This window comes from Oncorhynchus tshawytscha, linkage group LG04, assembly GCF_018296145.1.
Source record: "Oncorhynchus tshawytscha isolate Ot180627B linkage group LG04, Otsh_v2.0, whole genome shotgun sequence".
Classification (NCBI taxonomy): Eukaryota; Metazoa; Chordata; class Actinopteri; order Salmoniformes; family Salmonidae; genus Oncorhynchus; species Oncorhynchus tshawytscha.
The window spans coordinates 36565312-36585689 of NC_056432.1; the positions used below are offsets into that span (position 1 = coordinate 36565312).

At 49.1% G+C, this 20378-nt stretch overlaps 1 protein-coding gene across 1 annotated transcript in view; it reads left to right on the top strand.

Annotated features, from left to right (window-relative positions):
- Window positions 1–16012, top strand: part of LOC112248646 (K(lysine) acetyltransferase 6A) — a 37708-nt gene extending 21696 nt beyond the window's left edge. Inside the window, exons 7-17 of the mRNA XM_024417849.2 lie at window positions 1065–1399; window positions 1883–1995; window positions 3021–3136; window positions 3273–3414; window positions 4302–4463; window positions 6245–6338; window positions 6846–7077; window positions 7325–7511; window positions 7594–8286; window positions 8466–8721; window positions 10455–16012. Coding sequence (XP_024273617.1) covers window positions 1065–1399; window positions 1883–1995; window positions 3021–3136; window positions 3273–3414; window positions 4302–4463; window positions 6245–6338; window positions 6846–7077; window positions 7325–7511; window positions 7594–8286; window positions 8466–8721; window positions 10455–13762 — 5638 coding nt within the window. The 3' untranslated portion in view covers window positions 13763–16012. The remainder of the gene's footprint in view (window positions 1–1064; window positions 1400–1882; window positions 1996–3020; window positions 3137–3272; window positions 3415–4301; window positions 4464–6244; window positions 6339–6845; window positions 7078–7324; window positions 7512–7593; window positions 8287–8465; window positions 8722–10454) is intronic.
- The last annotated feature ends 4366 nt before the right edge of the window (window positions 16013–20378 follow it).

Genomic DNA, 20378 nt, shown 5'->3' on the forward strand with positions numbered 1-20378 from the left:
GGTCATTAATATGGTCAAATCCGAAAACTATAATTTCGAAAACGAGACGCTTATTCTTTCAGTGAAATACGGAACCGTTCCGTATTTTATCTAACGGGTGGCATCCATAAGTCTAAATATTCCTGTTACATTGCACAACCTTCAATGTTATGTCATAATTACGTAAAAGTCTGGCAAATTAGGCGGCCCAAACTGTTGCATATACCCCGACTCTGCGTGCAATGAACGCAAGAGAAGTGACACAATTTCACCTGGTTAATTTCACCTGCTAACCTGGATTTCTTTTAGCTAAATATGCAGGTTTAAAAATATATATTTCTGTGTATTGATTTTAAGAAAGGCATTGATGTTTATGGTTAGGTACACATTGGCGCAAGGACAGTCCTTTTTTGCGAATACGCACCGCATCGATTATATGCAACGCAGGAAACGCTAGAGAAACTAGTAATATCATCAACCATGTGTAGTTAACTAGTGATTATTATTGATTGTTTTTTACAAGATAAGTTTAATGCTAGCTAGCAACTTACTGTGGCTTACTGCATTCGCGTAACAGGCAGGCTCCACATGGAGTGCAATGAGAGGCAGGTGGTTAGGGCGTTGGACTAGTTAAAATCAAATTTATTTATATATAGCCCTTCGTACATTAGCTGATATCTCAAAGTGCTGTACAGAAACCCAGCCTAAAACGCCAAACAGCAAGCAATGCAGGTGTAGAAGCACTAGTTAACTGTAAGGTTGCAAGATTGAATCCCCGAGCTGATAAGGTAAATATCTTGTTCTGCCCCTGAACAAGGCAGTTAACCCACCGTTCCTAGGCCGTCATTGAAAATAAGAATTTGTTCTTAACTGACTTGCCTAGTTAAATAAAGATGAAATAAAGGTATTTTTTGGGGGCCAAATAGGTGTCCAAAAATACAGATTTCCGATTGTTATGAAAACTTGAAATCGGCCCTAATTAATCGGCCATTCCGATTAATCGGTCGACCTCTAGTCCTTAGTCGTCTGTGTAGTGTGTTGCTTTTTATTGCTGGGTCTCTGACCAATCCTGTCTCCCGTTGCAGACCAGGCCAGCCCTTCAAGAAGCTGCGTGGGCCAGGTGGGCGTGGCCGGCGGAAGGCGGACCGTCGCTCGCAGTGCTCCTCCCCGCGCTCGTCGTCCAGCTCGTCCTGCGAGGGTTACCCTGGCGATGATCGGCTGCTGTTCTCCCTGCGGGAGGACTCGTCGGAGCAAGGTGGTCTGCGCTTCAACAGGAAGACCAAGGGCCTGATTGATGCCCTCACCAAGTTCTTCACGCCCTCGCCAGACGGACGCAAGGCCCGGCACGAGGTGGACTACTCCCAGCAGTACCGCATCCGTAAGAAGGCCATACGTAAGGGAGAGGGCGACGACAGGACAGGTGAGGAGGGGAGGCTGGAGTAATGCGTTGAATACTGAGGGTGAAGGAGAGGCTGTAGTGGCTTTATTTGTGTCAGTCAAACGACGCACTTCATACGATGTTCCTCAGTCAGACTCAACACCTGCAGAACTTGCTTACTGTCCAGACGTTTGTCCACACACCTCACGGCCCAACGCCTCTCCCCCTGTTTGACCTAGATAGTTTGTGTGTGTGCTGATATATGTAGGCTACGCGTGCCATTTTTTTAAGTTGACGTAGTTCTGTCCTTGAGCTGTTCTTGTCTATCAATGTTCTGTATTATGTCGTGTTTGGTGCGGACCCTAGAAAGAGTAGCTGCTGCTTTCGCAACAGCTAATGGGGATCCTAATAAAATCCCAAATACCATTTACAAGTTCCAGCACTTTGTGTCTGTCAGAACCTTAAGACATGACTGTTCTGTTCTCTTTCTGTAAGTGTCCCGCCGGCTGTTTCTTCCCTCCACAGACAATCAGGACAGTAGTGACTGGCGCGAGGATGAGGACAAGCTGCCAGGACATGAGAACCTGACCGAGAAAGACGTGGAACTCTTCAGACGCATCCAGGAGCTGGCACTACAGGTAACCACAGACAGAGAAGGAAAGAAAGTCTCGCTGTCCGTCTCACTCTCGCTGTCCGTCTCACTCTCGCTGTCCGTCTGTCTCTCTCTGTCTCTTGCTCTCTGTCCTGTCTGTCTCTTTGATTGTCTGTCTCTGTGTGTCTCTCTCTTTGTGTGTCTCTCTCTTTGTGTGTCTGTCTCTGTGTCTCTCTCTTTGTGTGTCTGTCTCTTTGACTGTCTCTCTCTCTGTGTGTGTGAGAGATCAGCTGCCCTCCATATCTTTCTATCAGTGTCTATTCCGTTGTGATTCCTCACTGGTACAGACACTGCAGAGCTTCAGAGAAACTCTCATTGCCAACGTTGTTTTATTCTCCTCCTCCTCCCGTCAGACTTTTCTCTAGTCTTGCTTGGTAGGAGAATAGGAAAGGCAGGTGAAAGGTAGAGGTGCACACTCAGCGATTAAAATGTCCACTTTGGATTTTATAATTGATGGCTTCCCTTTTTTGTGTTGTGGTTTGTTTACAAATGGTGTAGAATAGACGCATTCTGGTGCTGCTTGCTTTTGTCTTGGAGTGGATCCTCTCTCCCCTGTCATGGCAGTCAGTGAAAAAGACCTGACACTGTAGGCATGGGTGAGGGGCCTCTCTGTGTGTGTGGAAGCGTGTGGTTACCAGCGTGTCAACAGAACCCAGTGGCAGATGCCTAGAGTTTCCACTCAAGACAGACCAGAGAGCTAATAATAATCCTATGAGCACAGGAGACCAGTTTGTTTCTGCTTTACTGTGCCTGTGTGAGTATGTGTCTTCCTGTCACTTAAGTGTGTGTGCTTGTGTTTGAGTGCTGGTGCGTGTCAGGCAAACACAACCACACGCTGTGCTGGGTTAGGCAGGGGGCAGTCAGAAAGCCCAGTAATCCCTGGTGTGTAATCTGTCTGCTACATGCTCTTCTTAATCCCCTGTTGGAAAACCTGGCCTTCGCTTGATGCTGTAGCTCCAAAACTCCCTTTCTTTTTTGTCTTCTTTGGTCTATATTTTTTTGCCTTTGCAGAAAGTCGGGGTGACCGGCCCTCCAGATCCCCAAATGCGTTGCCCGTCTGTCATCGAGTTCGGCAAGTTTGAGATCCAGACTTGGTACTCTTCTCCGTACCCACAAGAGTACAGCAGGTAACGAACGACATGACCCACGCTGCTTTTCCCCACACACGCTCCACTCTGAGTCAGTCCACTGTTAGTTTGCGCTCGTGTAACGGGATGTCTTACCCTTTCCCCCTCAATCTTCTCCCTCCTCTGCCTGGCCCAGGTTGCCTAAGCTCTACCTGTGTGAGTTCTGCCTGCGTTACGTCAAGAGTCGCAGCATCCTCTTCCAGCACATGAGGAAGTGCGCCTGGTTCCACCCTCCAGCCGACGAGATCTACAGGAAGGACGACGTCTCCGTGTTCGAGGTGAGACTGAAAGAGGGATACAAGATGGAGGGGGGGGGTCACCTCCCCCGCCACAAAACCACCCTGCTCCTTCTATGTCCTCTGCCAAGAGTGGCAGTGTCACACAGGCATTTGTCAAAGACTCTCATTCCCACACCGAGGAGTCAACTGTTCCCAAAACCACCTTGTTATAATATTGACCCACAACACAGAGCACCGCCCTATGTGAAGCTACCGTACCTAGATTGTTATCTAGTACAACTACTGCTAGTCTTTTTGTTTTGTTGTACCTGGAACCGGGACTGCTTGTGTTAAAACTATCACTTCGGAACCAACTATCGTGGTGTCAGCTAACCGTCTGAGTTCCTGATCAGCGACATCCAATGTGCAGAAGGTTGAGAACCGCTGTACCGGTACATACTGCAGGCCTCTAATTGAGAGCCCGTCAGTCTATGAACGTCCGTCTATCTTGTAGGATAGCGTCTGCAGTTTCGCTGCCTCTCCAGCCCGCCTCGTCCCCTCCTGTCCTCACTCAGCAGCAGAGTAGAATAGCTGGGAGGTCTGGCTGCCTGCCAGGGAGCCCCTCGCTCGCCCAGCCTGGGACACCAGGGATGCCATGGCTTCACATCGTTGGCATCATTGTCTGAGGCTATAAAAGCAATCGACTCCCCTCCCGTATCCCATGAGTGTCTCAGAGTTACTGACGTTGCGGTTTGGAAACGGGCTGAATGGTGCAGTGAAGACTGCCCTTTTGACCTTGGGTCATTGTAGTCAATTGTGAATAATTGTCTTTGTCAGATTGGTGGTTGCTGTCTGCTCATGATGTGCAAATCAAATTCCCTTCTAGGAAATATAGGTTTTCATTTCATTCATGTTGTGTGTGTGTGTGTGTGTGTGTGTGGTCTCAGGTGGATGGGAACATGAGCACAATCTACTGTCAGAACCTGTGTCTGTTGGCCAAGCTGTTCCTGGACCACAAGACGCTGTACTACGACGTGGAGCCCTTCCTCTTTTACGTTCTCACACAGAACGACAGCAAGGGCTGCCACCTGGTGGGCTATTTCTCCAAGGTACGTCTAACCACCAAATAAATGCAGATTTATATACACACATAAGCAACGTTCCGTCAAATTTCTTGGGGGTCAATGAGCAAATTTGAGGTCTTGTGAGCGGAAACTTTTTTTGCGTGACTTCCTGGCGCGCGTTTATACAGTGAACACTGAGGCTGTACCCTTACAGTTTTAGATAGTAGCCTACCAATAAAACCAAAGGAGCAAATCCCATAACATTTTCACAGGGAAATACTGTAGCTCTTGATTTCTCCATGTAGCCTATATGCGGTGGTCAATGCGGGCCTACATTGCGTGAGACTTTAAAAAAAGTGTGTATATTATGAAGGGCGTGACATTGATGAATGATTTTGTTAGATGACTGTAAATGGCATTTTATTGAATGACGCAAAAAACCATTCAACAAAATGTAACATGTTACCATACAGAGAATTAGGCAACGTAAGCTACCCTTTGCCTATTGGCTTATTTGCATATTCAAGCCGGTCTCAAAATACAACACTGCCCCTTTAATTAAGACACAAGCTTTTTTTTTTAAGGTGGCCTGACCGGCTTTTCATAGACGGCTTGAAATGTGGCCGACACGTTTTGTGCTCTTGTAGGAAGCAGTAACTCCCCATATACTGACCTATACTTATCTATAACTGGGCTTTATAACGCGCAGACTTGCAAAGAATAGCAACAATTGTGCACTCGCGCTGCACTGATCTGAAAAGCGTATTCACTTGTGGGTGCTTGAAAGACCTCTCGTGGACTAGCCCCCGTCAATAGAATTCTACTCCGTGCGCTCTGGCTCTGCCTAAAACAAAATCCAACTTCATTTTGCTGCATTGAAAAGGGCCCGAGATGCAATGTTTATTTGATCACAGGAAATAAAACATTGATTTATGTAGCGCAAACTAATGGGGCGAACTCCACCTCTTACGTCAGTCCTGGAGGAAGTTGTACATTAGGAAACACTAGGAAACAGATCTAGGACCAGCTTACCATCCCAAAAATCCTAACCTTAACCGTTCCGAGTGGAAAAGCCCAAACTGTCTGTAGATCACTGTCTAGGTGCACCTTTGTTTAACTCTGGTGAATCCCTGTGTGCAGAGCAACGACCACTGCTGCTTTGACGCTTTCTCTGTGTCCCCCGTGTCTGTATGGATGTAGGGGCTCTTATTCACATAGGCTGCCTGCCAAAACACAGCAATTATCTTAGTACACACACACACACACACACTATTGCGCTGCTCCCAGGACATCACCGCCGCGCTGCACCACCTCATACTGGAGCAGAGAGGGGAGCGGTGAGACACGCACACACAGTCAAAATCATGACGCCATCACAAATTCAACGACAATGTGTCTTTAGGTCGGTGTCTACACCAGGGCTCTCCAACCCTGTTCCTGGAGAGCTACCCTCCTGTAGGTTTTTTGCTCCAACCCAATGTAACTGACCTGATTTTTCAGTTTATCAACCAGCTAATTATTAGAATCAGCTGTGCTAGATTGGTGATAACCAATTGGACGGTAGCTCTTCGGGGAACCCTGGTCTAGACGCACCTTCCTTCTACTCCGGTGAATCCCTCTGTATGCAGAGAAACCACCGCTGCTTTGATGCTGTCTCACCCCCCTGTCTGTCTGTCTACGGATGCAGGTGCTCCTGGAAACGGCCAAAACACAGCAATTATCTTACCACGCTCACACACACACAAGACTCCTGCTGTATGTACTAGCACAGGCTTGCTCTGAGTGTTTCCATGCCTACTCTCTCTACCTCTCTCTCTCCTCTCCAGGAGAAACACTGTCAACAGAAGTACAACGTGTCCTGCATCATGATTCTTCCCCAGTACCAGCGCAAGGGCTACGGCCGCTTCCTCATCGACTTCAGTAAGGAGCTGCACTCAGGCTCTCAGCTAGGCTCTTACCTCTGCTCCCCAGAACTCTCTGATGCCGAACCAGGGGTTCTAAGCTGCTGTAGAGTTCTTGGTCAATGCCATCGGTATAGCAGTCAATCCCATTCAATTGAACTAGCAATATGTTGGAATCTGACTCAAAGTGCCTGTAATGAATAACGTCCGGTCCAATTCCTTGTTGAGCTGAATAATCAAAACCGCATTGGCCCCTTCCTACTCTGCTTAGCTGGTTGAATTGGATGGTTTAGAAGGTGGTGGTTATTCTGAGGAAAAGCTGGACCACTATCATGTAGTAACAGGGCAAGTAGTGGTAGAAAAGGTAGCATGAATTTATTTCACACGGTCTGACTGAATCGTATACACCAATAGTCAGACTGAAATGCCGTCAAATGTAAATGCGCCTCGTGCCGCCGACTGATTTTTTTAAAAATGAACCTTGTTCTCCGCCCGCTCCCGTCTATCTCTCTCCTCTCCCCTCCAGGCTACCTGCTGTCCAAGCGGGAGGGCCAGCCCGGCTCCCCAGAGAAGCCCCTGTCAGACTTGGGACGGCTGTCCTACACGGCCTATTGGCGCAGCGTGGTGCTGGAGTGTCTCCATGAGGTCCGCGACCGCCAGCTCACCATCCGACGCCTCAGCAAGATCACGGGCATCTGCCCCCAGGACATCACCGCCACGCTGCACCACCTCAACATGCTGGAGCAGAGAGGGGAGCGGTGAGACATGCGCTCGCACCGTCAATGGCGTAACCACGATGCCGTCACAAAATCAACGACGCAGAAATGAGCAACGACATGCTGACTACCAAGGCCATTTGAAAGCTGACGAGACTATTCTACAGCATGGAACACGTGTCTGTTTGGGAGTTATTTGTTCAGAGTGGTTCTTCCCTCCCTGTGGGGTTTTACCCATCTGTCTGAACAACACCTTGACCTCCCCTGTCTCTGTCCCCCTGTCCTGTAGGCTAGTCCTGGTGCGCAAGGAGAAGCTGGTGTCCACCCACATGGTTCGTCTCACCGCCAGGCCCCGGCTGCTAGAGGTGGACCCTGACTCTCTCCGCTGGACCCCCGTCATCATCACCAACACTGTGGTGTCGGAGGGAGAGGAGGAGGTGGAGGAGGAAGAGGGAGAGGAGGACACCTGCAAGGAGGTGAGGATAATAAATAAAAAAATTACAATATTGTGTGTATTAGGGTGGTAAATTATGGAGTTAATTTGATATTTTGAAACAGATCAAGCCTAGCCACAAGGTGTCTCCGTTCTCCTGGCTCATCCGAGGAGGCGAGGAAGAAGAGGAGAGAAAGTGCTTCGCGGGGTTCCCCGCTAGCCAAAGCTCTCCAGCCTCCTCCCCAGTCCGCTGCCCTTTGCCCATCCCCGACCACCGCCCCCCTCCCCCCACCAACGGAGAGCGCCGGGGCAGGGGCCGCCCGCCCAAGAACTGGCCCTGGGGCAAGGTGAAGGATGGGCCGCGGGCCGAGAGGCGGCCGGGCCCGGGACGACCCCCAAAGAGCCGGGTGGAAGTGCAGGATGATGATGATGAGGAGGAGGAGGACAGAACTGAGGGCACTAATGCCAGCCCCACATTCGGCAGCAGCCCACCCTCCCTCTTCTCCTCAGACAGGCAGAAGGCGGATTCTACAGGCACCATCAGGCCCCTAGAGATGCTTGGCAGGCAATCTGTTGTCCCACCCCCACGCAGCAGAGGGCGACCTCCTAGGAAGAGGGGCCCCAAGCGCAGGCTGAGTGAGGGGCCCGGGGAGGCCTTGCCCCAGTTGCCCCTGTCACCCAGGCTCAGCGACCTGTCGCCGGTCAGACGGAGCTGCTTCAGTGAAAGCAGCAAGGAAGAGGATGGCGACGATGACGTGGAGACGGGGGATCACTCCCCACCCATCCTCACAAAACCCAACCTGGGGCTCAAATGCAAGGTGAATGGAAAGACTGGATCTGCTGAACTGCTTGATATAGGTCACTCCAAATGATAAGAACGTTGTGACCTCGAAAGAAACATTAGTGACATATGTGTTGACCTCTTCCAAAATAAGAAATTCACACTTTCTGCTTGCAACGTTTTACTGTTTTCAATAGCTTTTCCATGTCTCCCCAGAAACCGTTGAGGAAGAGGCGCATGCGTCAGCGCAGCCACAGCCACGCCCATAGCAGCGTGGTGACCGAGACCATCTCCGAGACCACCGAGGTGCTAGATGAGCCCTTTGTGGACTCTGACTCTGAGAGGCCAATGCCCCGGCTGGAGGAGGAGACCCCCCTGAGGCGCTACCCCCCGGGCCGCTCCGCCCTCCGACACACGGACCCTACGGCCAAGCGGGGCCGACGAGCCAGCCTCACAGAGTCTGAGGAGGACGGTGAGTCCACAGGGCTAACAGAGCAGTTATTTACAGTTGGGCAAAAAAGTATTTAGTCATCCACCAATTGTGCAAGTTCTCCCACTTAAAAAAATGAGAGAGGCCTGTAATTTTCATCATAGGTACACTTCAACTATGACAGACAAAATGAAGGGGGAAAAATCCAGAAAATCACATTGTAGGATTTTTAATGAATTTATTTGCAAATTATGGTGGAAAATAAGTATTTGGTCACCTACAAACAAGCAAGATTTCTGGCTCTCACAGACCTGTAACTTCTTCTTTAAGAGGCTCCTCTGTCCTCCACTCGTTACCTGTATTAATGGCACCTGTTTGAACTTGTTATCCGTATAAAAGACACCTGTCCACAACCTCAAACAGTCCCACTCCACTATGTCAAAGACCAAAGAGCTGTCAAAGGACACCAGCAACAAAATTGTAGTCCTGCACCAGGCTGGGAAGACTGAATCTGCAATAGGTAAGCAGCTTGGTTTGAAGAAATCAACTGTTGGAGCAATTATTAGGAAATGGAAGACATACAAGACCACTGATAATCTTCCTCGATCTGGGGCTCCACGCAAGATCTCACCCCGTGGGGTCAAAATGATCATAAGAACGGTGAGCAAAAATCCCAGAACCACACGGGGGGACCTAGTGAATGACCTGCAGAGAGCTGGGACCAAAGTAACAAAGCCTACCATCAGTAACATACTCCGCCACCAGGGACTCAAATCCTGCAGTGCCAGACGTGTCCCCCTGCTTAAGCCAGTACATGTCCAGGCCTGTCTGAAGTTTGCTAGAGAGCATTTGGATGATCCAGAAGAAGATTGGGAGAATGTCATATGGTCAGATGAAACCAAAATGTAACTTTTTTGGTAAAAACTCAACTCATTGTGTTTGGAGGACAAAGAATGCTGAGTTGCATCCAAAGACCACCATACCTACTGTGAAGCATGGGGGTGGATACATCATGCTTTGGGGCTGTTTTTCTGCAAGGGACCAGGACGACTGATCCGTGTAAAGGAAAGAATGAATGGGGCCATGTATCATGAGATTTTGAGTGAAAACCTCCTTCCATCAGCAAGGACATTGAAGATGAAACATGGCTGGGTCTTTCAGCATGACAATGATCCCAAACACACCGCCCGGGCAATGAAGGAGTGCCTTCGTAAGAAGCATTTCAAGGTCCTGGAGTGGCCTAGCCAGTCTCCAGATCTCAACCCCATAGAAAATCTTTGGAGGGAGTTGAAAGTCCGTGTTGCCCAGTAACAGCCCCAAAACATCACTGCTCTAGAGGAGATCTGTATGGAGGAATGGGCCAAAATACCAGCAACAGTGTGTGAAAACCTTGTGAAGACTTACAGAAAACATTTGACTTCTGTCATTGCCAACAAAGGGTATATAACAAAGTATTGACTTGTGTTATTGACCAAATACTTATTTTCCACCATAATTTGCAAATAAATTCATTAAAAATCCTACAATGTGATTTTCTGGATTTTTTTTCTTCTCATTTTGTCTGTCATAGTTGAAGTGTACCAATGATGAAAATTACAGGCCTCATCTTTTTAAGTAGGAGAACTTGCACAATTGGTGGCTGACTAAATACTTTTTTGCCCCACTGTATGTAGCAATGTATAGGTGTACAGTAGCTAGGCATTGATATACAGTACTTGCTTGAGTAGATCTGTATGTGTAATAATGGATATCTCTCCCCCTCTGTTCTCATATAGAACCCACTCCTGTTCTGAAGTCAGTTGCCTCCCTACGGAACCCAGAGCCCACGGCCTCCGCAGACACCCCAGAGTTCCCCGTCAAGAAGAAGAAAGGCTGGCCCAAGGGCAAGCCCCGCAAGCCCCTGCACTTGAGGAAATGGCCGGGCAGACCACCTGGCAGCGGGGCCAACCAGAACGCAGGGGACACCAGTCTGACCACCTCGGGCGACCCTCCTCCCCCCAAGATCAAGATGAAGCCGGGCCGCAAGCCCCGGAGCAGGTACCCACAGCGGGCCCAGGAGGAGGCCAAGAGGCAGGAGGCAGAGAGACCGAGGCTGGGTCTGGGAGGGGGGCAGCAGCTAGACAAGCCTCCCCAGCAGCTAGAGGACCGAGCCTGCAAGAGGTCCTCCAGAGCTGCAGCTACCGACAACGACAAACGCAAAGACTCTGATGAAGAGGACGACTACCCCCCCAAGCCCGTGGAGCAGAAGATCCCCAAGAGGCGGGGGCGACCGCCCAAAAACCCATCCCTGCTACAACAACCCGTCCCTAAGCCGCTCCCTGTCTCGGAGCCAGAGGAGGAGGAGGAGGAGGAGGAGGAGGAGGAGACAGAGAGGGGCTGGGTAGAGGACAAACCGAGCCATCCACCGACCCGCTCCCTGCTCTCCCCGTCTTCTACCGGAGGCCCCAGTGCCCCCCAGCCCAGCAGGCCAGACAAGAACAGAGACATGGCTGACAGGGAGGATGAGGAAGACGAGGAGAGGGAGGACGAGGAGTGTGCGAGCCTGGGCAGCAGCAGCAGGAGGACCGTGGCAATGCCAGGCTCGGGGAGCAGACGCAGCGAAGACCATGATGCAGACGACGAAGGAGACGGACACCTGGAGGACAAGAGCAACAGCAAGAAGAGGAAGAGCCAGGACTCTGAGGAGGAGGAAGAGCCTGCCTCCCCCGCCTGCTCTCCGCCCGTCAAAGAGGAACCCCAGGGTGGGGAAGGTTTTTTAGACATGCAGGGAAGCGTGCAGGCCAGAGACGCCTATGTCAGCAAGCAAGAGGAGGACGACGAAGAGGACGACGAAGAGGCGGAGGAGGAGCTGCAGGAGGTGAAGTGCCGGCCGCTGGACGCAGCACAGGACGAGAGGAGGCGGCGGCGAGAGGCGGAGGAGTCAGCAGCGGCAGCTGCGGCGGTGGAGACTGTGACCGCCATCTCAGTCCCCTCCGAGCCCCTAGAGCAGCAGCCGCTGCACCCCGAGGACAAGGCTGTCACGGTGCTGATGGAGCCCCAGCACCCCCACCAGCACCCACACCCCCTCCAGCACCCCGACTCCTTCAAGGAGGAGCTGACCCACCACCACGGGTCCCACCACGGCCAGCACCACCACAACAACGAGCTGGACCTGGAGACGGTGCAGGCGGTCCAGTCTCTGACCCAGGGAGAGGCCCAGGACGAGGAGCCAGAGAGCCACGGGGTCTCCCACGGAGCCTACCAGGACTGTGAAGAGACGCTGGCCGCCTGCCGCACCCTGCAGAGCTACAGCCACGCCGGGGAGACAGAGGAGGAGGCTACCCACCTGGCTTTGGTGGAGGAGTGTGGAGCCTCCCAACACAGCAGCCCCCTACCCCATACCAACCTCCCCATGACTCCCTTACCCAGCCAATCAGTCCGCTCCGTCAACAGCCCAGCAGGCGTGACCCAAGGAGGGGTGATGGAGTCTGGGCTGGGGCAGCAGAGAGAGGGCACGCCAGGCCCTACTGGGGGAACAGGGGGAGGGGTGTACACCCAGATCACCCCTGAGCACCCCAGCTCTCTGTCAGCCCCGTCCCTGCAGAACATGGAGACCAGTCCCATGATGGACGTGCCGTCGGTGTCGGACCACTCCCAGCAGGTGGTGGACAGTGGATTCAGTGACCTGGGTAGCATCGAGAGCACCACAGAGAACTATGACAATCCCAGCAGCTACGATTCCACCATGGGCAGCGGGGGAGGGAACAACACGGGTAACCATGCGGTCGCCTCGACCTCGTCGGCGGCGGGCTCTTCCTCTAACTCGGCCACGCCCTCCTCACAGGGCAACAGCTGCTCCTTTGTCCCGGCGCCCGGCCTCACATCTCCCAGCGGCGCCGTGACATCACAGCTCGCCATGGGCAGCTGCAGCCTCATCCAGCAGACTGGGCCAGGGTCCAATAATGGTCCGGGAGCCAACATGGGTGGCAACAACAGTGTGTCTCAGCCTCCGCTGCCACCCCGTCCGCCGTCTGCTAACACCCACCAAGGCATCAAGTCCCCTCAGAGCTTTGTGAACGAGAGGCCGCCCAGCGCCAGCCAGCAGTCCCAGAAAAAAGTGCAGCAGCCCTCTCAGCAGCAGCAGGCTCCCAACCCCCAGCCCTCGGCCCCTCCAAACCCCCACACGCCCCAGCAGCAGCAGCCCCTATCCCAGTGCAGTATGGGGAACGGCTTTGGCTCCACGCCAATGATCATGGAGATCCCTGAGAGTGCCTCCCAGGGTGGGGGCCGCAGCCTCTACGAGCGGATGGGCCAGGACTTTGGTGCAGGGGGTTACCCCCAGCCCTCGGCCACGTTCAGCCTGGCTAAGCTGCAGCAGCTCACCAACACCATCATGGACCCCCACGCCATGCCCTACTCGCACTCGGCCTCTGTCACGTCATACGCCACCAGTGTTTCTCTGTCTAACCCCGGTCTGGCCCAGCTCTCCCCCTCCCCACACCCTCCCTTAACCCAGGGCCAGGCCACCATGAGCCCCCCTCCACAAATGAGCTCTGGCTCCATGAACTTGGGCTCCCTGCAGCTGCAGTGCAACATGCCCACAGGCAACATCGGCCTGCCTCCCCCGCCCCACACCCAGAGGCTGCAGGGCCAGATGGCCACAGTGAAGGGCCACATCGCCATCCGCTCCAAGGCCCAGCTGGCCCCCGCTCCCTCCCCGCACCAGCAGCAGCTGTACGGCCGCAGCTCTGGGTCCGTGGCCATGCAAGGCTCGCCCCGTACCCTGGCCGTGCAGCGCAGTATGATGCCCAACCTCATGCCCACGCCGGCCGGTTACAACACCATGAACATGAACCAGCTGAACGCCATGTCGGCCGGCTACCGCATGCCACAGCCTATGATGAACAGCGGTTACCATGGGAACCCCCCTTACATGAACCAGCCCGCCCAGTACCCCATGCAAATGCAGATGGGCATGATGGGGGGGCAGGGGTACCCGCAGCAGCCTATGCAGCCCAATCACCACGGCAACATGATGTACACGGGTCCCACCCACCACAGTTACGCCGGCGTCCCCAAACAGTCGCCTTACATGAGCAGATGAGTAGAGAACCCCACAGCAACGCTGCAGCTCTCAAGAGATGGGGGGGACACTCTCCGACCTGGCACTCTGATGTAGGGAGGGACTCTGCTGTCGCCTCTCGTGACTGTATTACTTGGTGTTGAATCCACCCTCTCCAAAGCCAGAGCGAGCATAAGGGGAGAGCAAGGGGAGACTATTTTCAATGTTTTGTATGTGTAATTTTGTTCTATTCAGTTGGATTCATCCCCCACCCCCAAGCTGGCTGTGTAAGGAGTATGCTGGCACGATACATAACGTGTAACTGGACCTCTGGTACTGTCTGGCAGACTGCACTAGTCTAGTCAGACCTACACGACACGCTCCTCTCTAGCACAGTTTCTACGCTAACGGAAGGCTCCCCTCCACTGTTTACTGGGAGGAGAGTGGAGGAGGAGGAGGAAGAAGATGGGCTGAAACATGGACTTTGGAGGACCTTACATTGTCAAAACTGAGAGGTTAACTAAATATATTAAACCATGCACACAATATTGTAATTGACATAGGAAGCCTTAACTTGGAAAAAAAGAGACTGATTATAATTGTAGATGGACTTTTCTTTCAATATATTTGAATACTTTCATTGTTTTTATTTTGACAACCATTGAAAACAACTTGCGTGCAGTCCAACCTCTCTATGCTTTGGTCTTGAAGTAAGGCATACTGAAATGGTGGTACACCCTCTAGCGCCGACACACACACACACACACACCCCTCTCCATTGCCACTTGGTGAGCCGGGGCACTTCAGTCTCAGAGTTGAGATTCATGGGTCCTAAGTGTCACAACAGTGTCAGGAGTCTGTCTTCCTGGTAGGAGGGTGTGTATCTGGGGGGGCACCACTCCACCCAGGATGCTGTAGCTGTTCTGGAATGTTTAGATGTAAATATTCTGCTACTTCCTGTCGATTCACAGTCCAGCATTGTCAGTCAGCGAGCCAGCTAGTCTCCCCTCAGTGGCAGGCAGAAGACATTGCAACACTTACATTTTATTTAAAAAAAATAATGATGTTGGTCACACTCTACAGAAGGCTATTATTAGGCTTTTTTACCCATTTGATGGTGTATGTCTGTCATCCCCATGCAGTTTACCTTCCAGGGAAAGAGATGAGGTCTGCCAGGTGGAGTAACTCACTGCTTTAAGGAAAACCAGCTGTTGGAAATTAGCTGAGCCACTTCATTCAAGTGTTAGTAACCCACAAACCGAGGTCAAGGCATCCTCTCTGAACACTGTTTTCTGTTAAAATGAGTCAATCTGTGCAAGTCTGCAGTGCACTTCCATTGATTAGTAGAGATGTCTGCGCTCTATGGACCATCGACATACGGAAAGGTGGCCAATGCCAAATACTGTGCATTGTGTACGCCTTGCCCCCCCACACACACAGACATCTGGATGGTCACTGTGTTAGGATGGGACGGGTGGTGGAGGAATTGACCCAGTTGTCTCAATGTTCCAGTATTCAAAGTCAAAATGAAGATACTTTTCTTACAGACCTGACGTTTTCATATATTATTTGTTTTTTTGTTTGTTTTTTTAATTTCTCTGAACTTTATCAGACTGGGCAGCTTTCTTTTATGACACAAGCTGACTCTTTTTGACTTTAGAAAACCTATTGTAGAGAATGTTTTTTCTATAATATAAAAAATAAATATTCTGACATTGGTACTGTCATTTTTTTCACTTCTGTTTCAGGAAAAAAACTACATTTTTTTTAGCTCGACTCTTGAGGTAATATTATTAAGAAATTCAAAACAAAAAAAAATTCTCACTTTTAGTGAATTTAAGATGCCTTTTAACCTCTCCATTCCATCTCATCTCTAGAGTTTTCTATCTTTGTGTAGTATATTAATGCTATTTTAAAACAAAAGGAAAAAACATATCTGAAGGCCACTTAGCCGTTCTTTTGTTTCAATTTTTTTTTTTGTGTGTGTGTATAGGACGACTTCCTTGCGTTTTAAGAGGCATGTAAAAATGAGCTCAGTATATTTGTCTGTTTATATCGCTTCCCTTTTTGTATCCTTTGTAATTGTACATGGTGCATTGTGAGCTAAGAGAGTACAAGATAGAGGTGAGGCTGGCTGGGTGCATAGTGATGGTTGATAGTGCCCTGCTGCCTCTGTCTCTCTACTTTGTCCCTGTATGTATTTCCATTTATTTGTTTTTCTTTCTTAGCAAGTACTTTCAAAGAACTCTGTACATTTTAACATAAAACAAAAATAAATTATGTTGAGCCATGTATGTTGTCATGTTATTCTTTTTGATAATTGCTGCTCCTTGGCAGTGATTTTCTCACTTTAACCAGAAATTAATTGATTTCAATTCTTATTTGCTATGTGAAGCTGGCTCATATATACCGAACAAAAATAAATGCAACATACAACAATTTCAATGATTTTACTGAGTTACAGTTCATATAAGGTAATCAGTCAGGCCCTAATCTATGAATTTCACATGACTGGGCCAATCAGAATGAGTTTTTCCCCACAAAAGGATTTATTACAGACAGAAATACTCCAAATGTCCAGTTGGCTGGTCTCAGACAATCCTGCAGGTGAAGAAGCTGGATGTGGAAGTCCTGGGCTGGCGTGGTAACGTGTGGTCTGCAGTTGAGGCCGGTCGGACATACTTCCAAATTCTCTAAATCGACGTTGGAGTTGGTTTATTGTCAGGGTTGGGAAGTAACGGATTACAAAAAAAATGGTAACTGATCCGTTACTTTACCAGCAAACCCACCTGAGTAAGCCTGACCACTATGATGACACACCAAATATGTTTGATGGATTGTGGGAAAAGAGCAGGAATAGGCTTTTGTAGGCTACAATCCAAGCTGTCTTCCAATGGTGTGACTGCTGTCAGCATCCAAAGATTATCCAATTTGAATAAAGGTTTGGAGGTAAGGATAACAGCAGTGTACAGTCGTGGCCAAAATTTGAGAATGACACAAATATTAATTTTAACAAAGTATGCAGCCTCAGTTTGTATGATGGCAATTTGCATATACTCCAGAATGTTATGAAGAGTGATCAGATGAATTGCTAAGTCCCTCTTTGCCATGCAAATTAACTGAATCCCCCCCAAAAACATTGCCACTGCATTTCAGCCCTGCCACAAAAGGACCAGCTGACATGTCAGTGATTCTCTTGTTAACACAGGTGTGAGTGTTGACGAGGACAAGGCTGGAGATCACTCTGTCATGCTGATTGTGTTCGAATAACAGACTGGAAGCTTCAAAAGGAGAGTGGTGCTTGGAATCATTGTTCCTCCTCTGTCAACCATGGTTACCTGCAAGGAAACATGTGCCGTCATTGCTTTGCACAAAAAGGGCTTCACAGTCAAGGATATTGCTGCCAGTAAGATTGTACCTAAAAAAACATTTATCGGATCATCAAGAACTTCAAGGAGAGCGGTTCAATTGTGAAGAAGGCTTCAGGGCGCCCAAGAAAGTCCAGCAAGCGCCAGAACCGTCTCCTAAAGTTGATTCAGCTGCGGGATTGGGGCACCACCAGTACAGAGCTTGCTCAGGAATGGCAGCAGGCAGGTGTGACTGCATCTGCACACACAGTGAGGCAAAGACTTGGAGGATGGCCTGGTATCAAGAAGGGCAGCAAAGAAGCCACTTCTCTCCAGGAAAAACATCAGGGACAGACTGATATTCTGCAAAAGGTACAGGGATTGGACTGCTGAGGACTGGGGTCAAGTCGTTTTCTCTGATGAATCCCCTTTCCGATTGTTTGGGGCATCCGGACAAGCTTTTTTCCAGAGAAGACAAGGTGAGCGCTACCATCAATCCTGTGTCATGCCAACAGTAAAGCATCCTGAGACCATTCATGTGTGGGGTTGCTTCTCAGCCAAGGGAGTGGGCTCACTCACAATTTTGCCTAAGAACACAGCCATGAATAAAGAATGGTACCAACACATCCTCCGAGAGCAACTTCTGTCAACCATCCAGGAACAGTTTGGTGACGAACAATGCCTTTTCCAGCATGATGGCGCACCTTACCATAAGGCAAAAGTGATAACTAAGTGGCTCGGGGAACAAAACATCGATATTTTGGGTCCATGGCCAGGAAACTCCCCAGACCTTAATCCCATCCTTGTGGTCAATCCTCACGAGGCGGGTGGACAAACAAAACCCCACAAATTCTGACAAGAATGGGCTGCCATCAGTCAGGATGTGGCCCAGAAGTTAATTGACAGCATGCCAGGGCGGATTGTAGAGGTCTTGAAAAAGAAGGGTCAACACTGCAAATATTGACTCTTTGCATCAACGTCATGTAATTGTCAATAAAAGCCTTTATGAAATGCTTGTAATTATACTTCAGTATTCCATAGTAACATCTGACAAAAATATCTAAAGACACTGAAGCAGCAAAATTTGTGGAAATTAATATTTGTGTCATTCTCAAAACTTTTGGCCACGACTGTAGTCTACAGTGATATGGATATCACTTATTATTGATATCTACATAGCGCATTGATGTGAATCACACTGCTGTTCTCTCATTTAGCTATTTGTGCCTTACGGATTGTGGTTGTGGATGGCTGTTCACAAATCTAAATGTGTATTTGAACCCAATAATGTTTGAATTCAAGAAGTTTAAGCTGCCTATCAATCATTGTTTTTGAAACCAGTGGACATTCAGTGAAAAAATGCACTCTTCCAACAGCTGTATAGTGTGGATCCAAGCCTATGGAATAAAAGTGGGGCTTTTATTGTTCAATCTAATTCATGCTGATAAAAAAAATATATCAATAGGCCTAATGGACACAGGCTCAAACTCGCACACTTTTTATAGACTTAAAGGGGAAATCTGTAGTTACTGATCCATTTTTGGACTTATAAATGATATATTAATGTAAAGCTATACATCAATATATGTCCAGCTATGTAAACTTTAACACGGATTTATCCTGCAAAAGATGACGTTCAATTGGTAACATACATTTGTTTGTCTTCTAATGCTTCTTAATAACTGAATGTAATCAGATTACATTACTGAGTTTGGCTAATCAAAAAGTTCAGTTACTGATGACAATTTTGGACAGATTACATTTAGAAAGTAACCTACCCAACTCTGTTTATGGTAGAGAAATTAACATTCAATTCTCTGGCAACAGCTCTGGTGGACATTCCTGCAGTCAGCATGCCAATTGCACGCTCCTTCAAAACTTGACATCTGTGGCATTGTGTTGTGTGAAAAAACTGCACATTTTTGAGTGGCCTTTTATTGTCCCCAGCACAACGTGCAGCTGTGCAATGATCATGCTGTTTAATCAGCATCCTGATATGCCACACCTGTCTTGGAGAGACTACAGAAAGATAGGGACGGTGTTGATCCATCTGGTTTGTTTAAAAGACATCTGGATACTGTGTATCAGGATTTTGTGGCCATTTACACAGATGGTTCAAAACATCCAAGGACAGGAAGTACTGGGTCAGCATTTGTAGTGCAGGAATGTGGGGTGGAAGTAAGGACATGTATTATAGATCATCTGGCTGTATATACAGTGGAGCTGATGGACACACTCTTGGCCTTGCAGTGGGTGGAGGAAGTCCAGCCAGAAGTTATTTGCTCTGATTCATGTGCAGTGTTAATGAATCTACAGTCCTTTAGGTCATGTAGCAGACAAGACCTGCTTTGTGAGGTGCTACAATGGCAGGATTAGACAGATAGATATACAGATCAGATTTACTTGGGTCCCAGCCCATGTGGGGGTGGAGGGGAACGAGGCAGTTGATGTACTGGCTAAACAAGCACTTAGAAGTGGCGATGTTGTAGTTTCAATGAGCAAGGCAGAGGCAAAAAGCCTGATATGGACAGTGATGTTGCAGAGATGGCAGGAGCAGTGGAATAGAGATACTAAGAGCAGGCATTTATTTCAAGTACAGAGGGAAGTTGGGGAGGCTATTTTTAAAACATTAAGGGTGGGACACAGCCAGTTGAATAAGTCCTTAAATGTGATAGGAAATCATCCAACAGGAAAGTGTGATTGTTTCCAGGAAACAGAGACATTGGTGCATGTATTGATACAGTGTGGGCAGTATCAGAGAGAAAGAGAGAGGCTGAGATCTAGTATGAGGGAGAAGGGGATACAGGAAATTAGTATAAAGAGTATATTGAGTAGAACGTCATTAGACAGTCGAATATTTTATATTTTTTAAGAGAAACGGGACAGGCTGGCAGGATTTTGTGGCGCAGTGGTCTAAGGCACTGCATCTCAGTGCTAGAGGCGTCACTACAGACACCCTGATTCGAATCCAGGCTGTATTATAACTGGCCGTGGTTGGGAGTCTCATAGGGTGGCGATAAACACCACTGAAGAAGAAGCTCATAGGGTGGATGTATTATCTTGGCAAAGGAGAAATGCTCACTAACAGGGATGTAAACAAATTTGTGCACAACATTTGAGAGAAATAAACTTTTTTGTGTATATGAAACACATGGGATCTTTTCTTTCAGCTCATGTAACATGGGATCAACACTTTACATGTTTAGGCTCCCGAGTGGTGCAGTGATCTAAGACACTGCATCTCAGTGCAAGAGGCATCACTGCAGTACCTGGTTTGAATCCTGGCTGCATCACATCCGGGCGTGATTGGG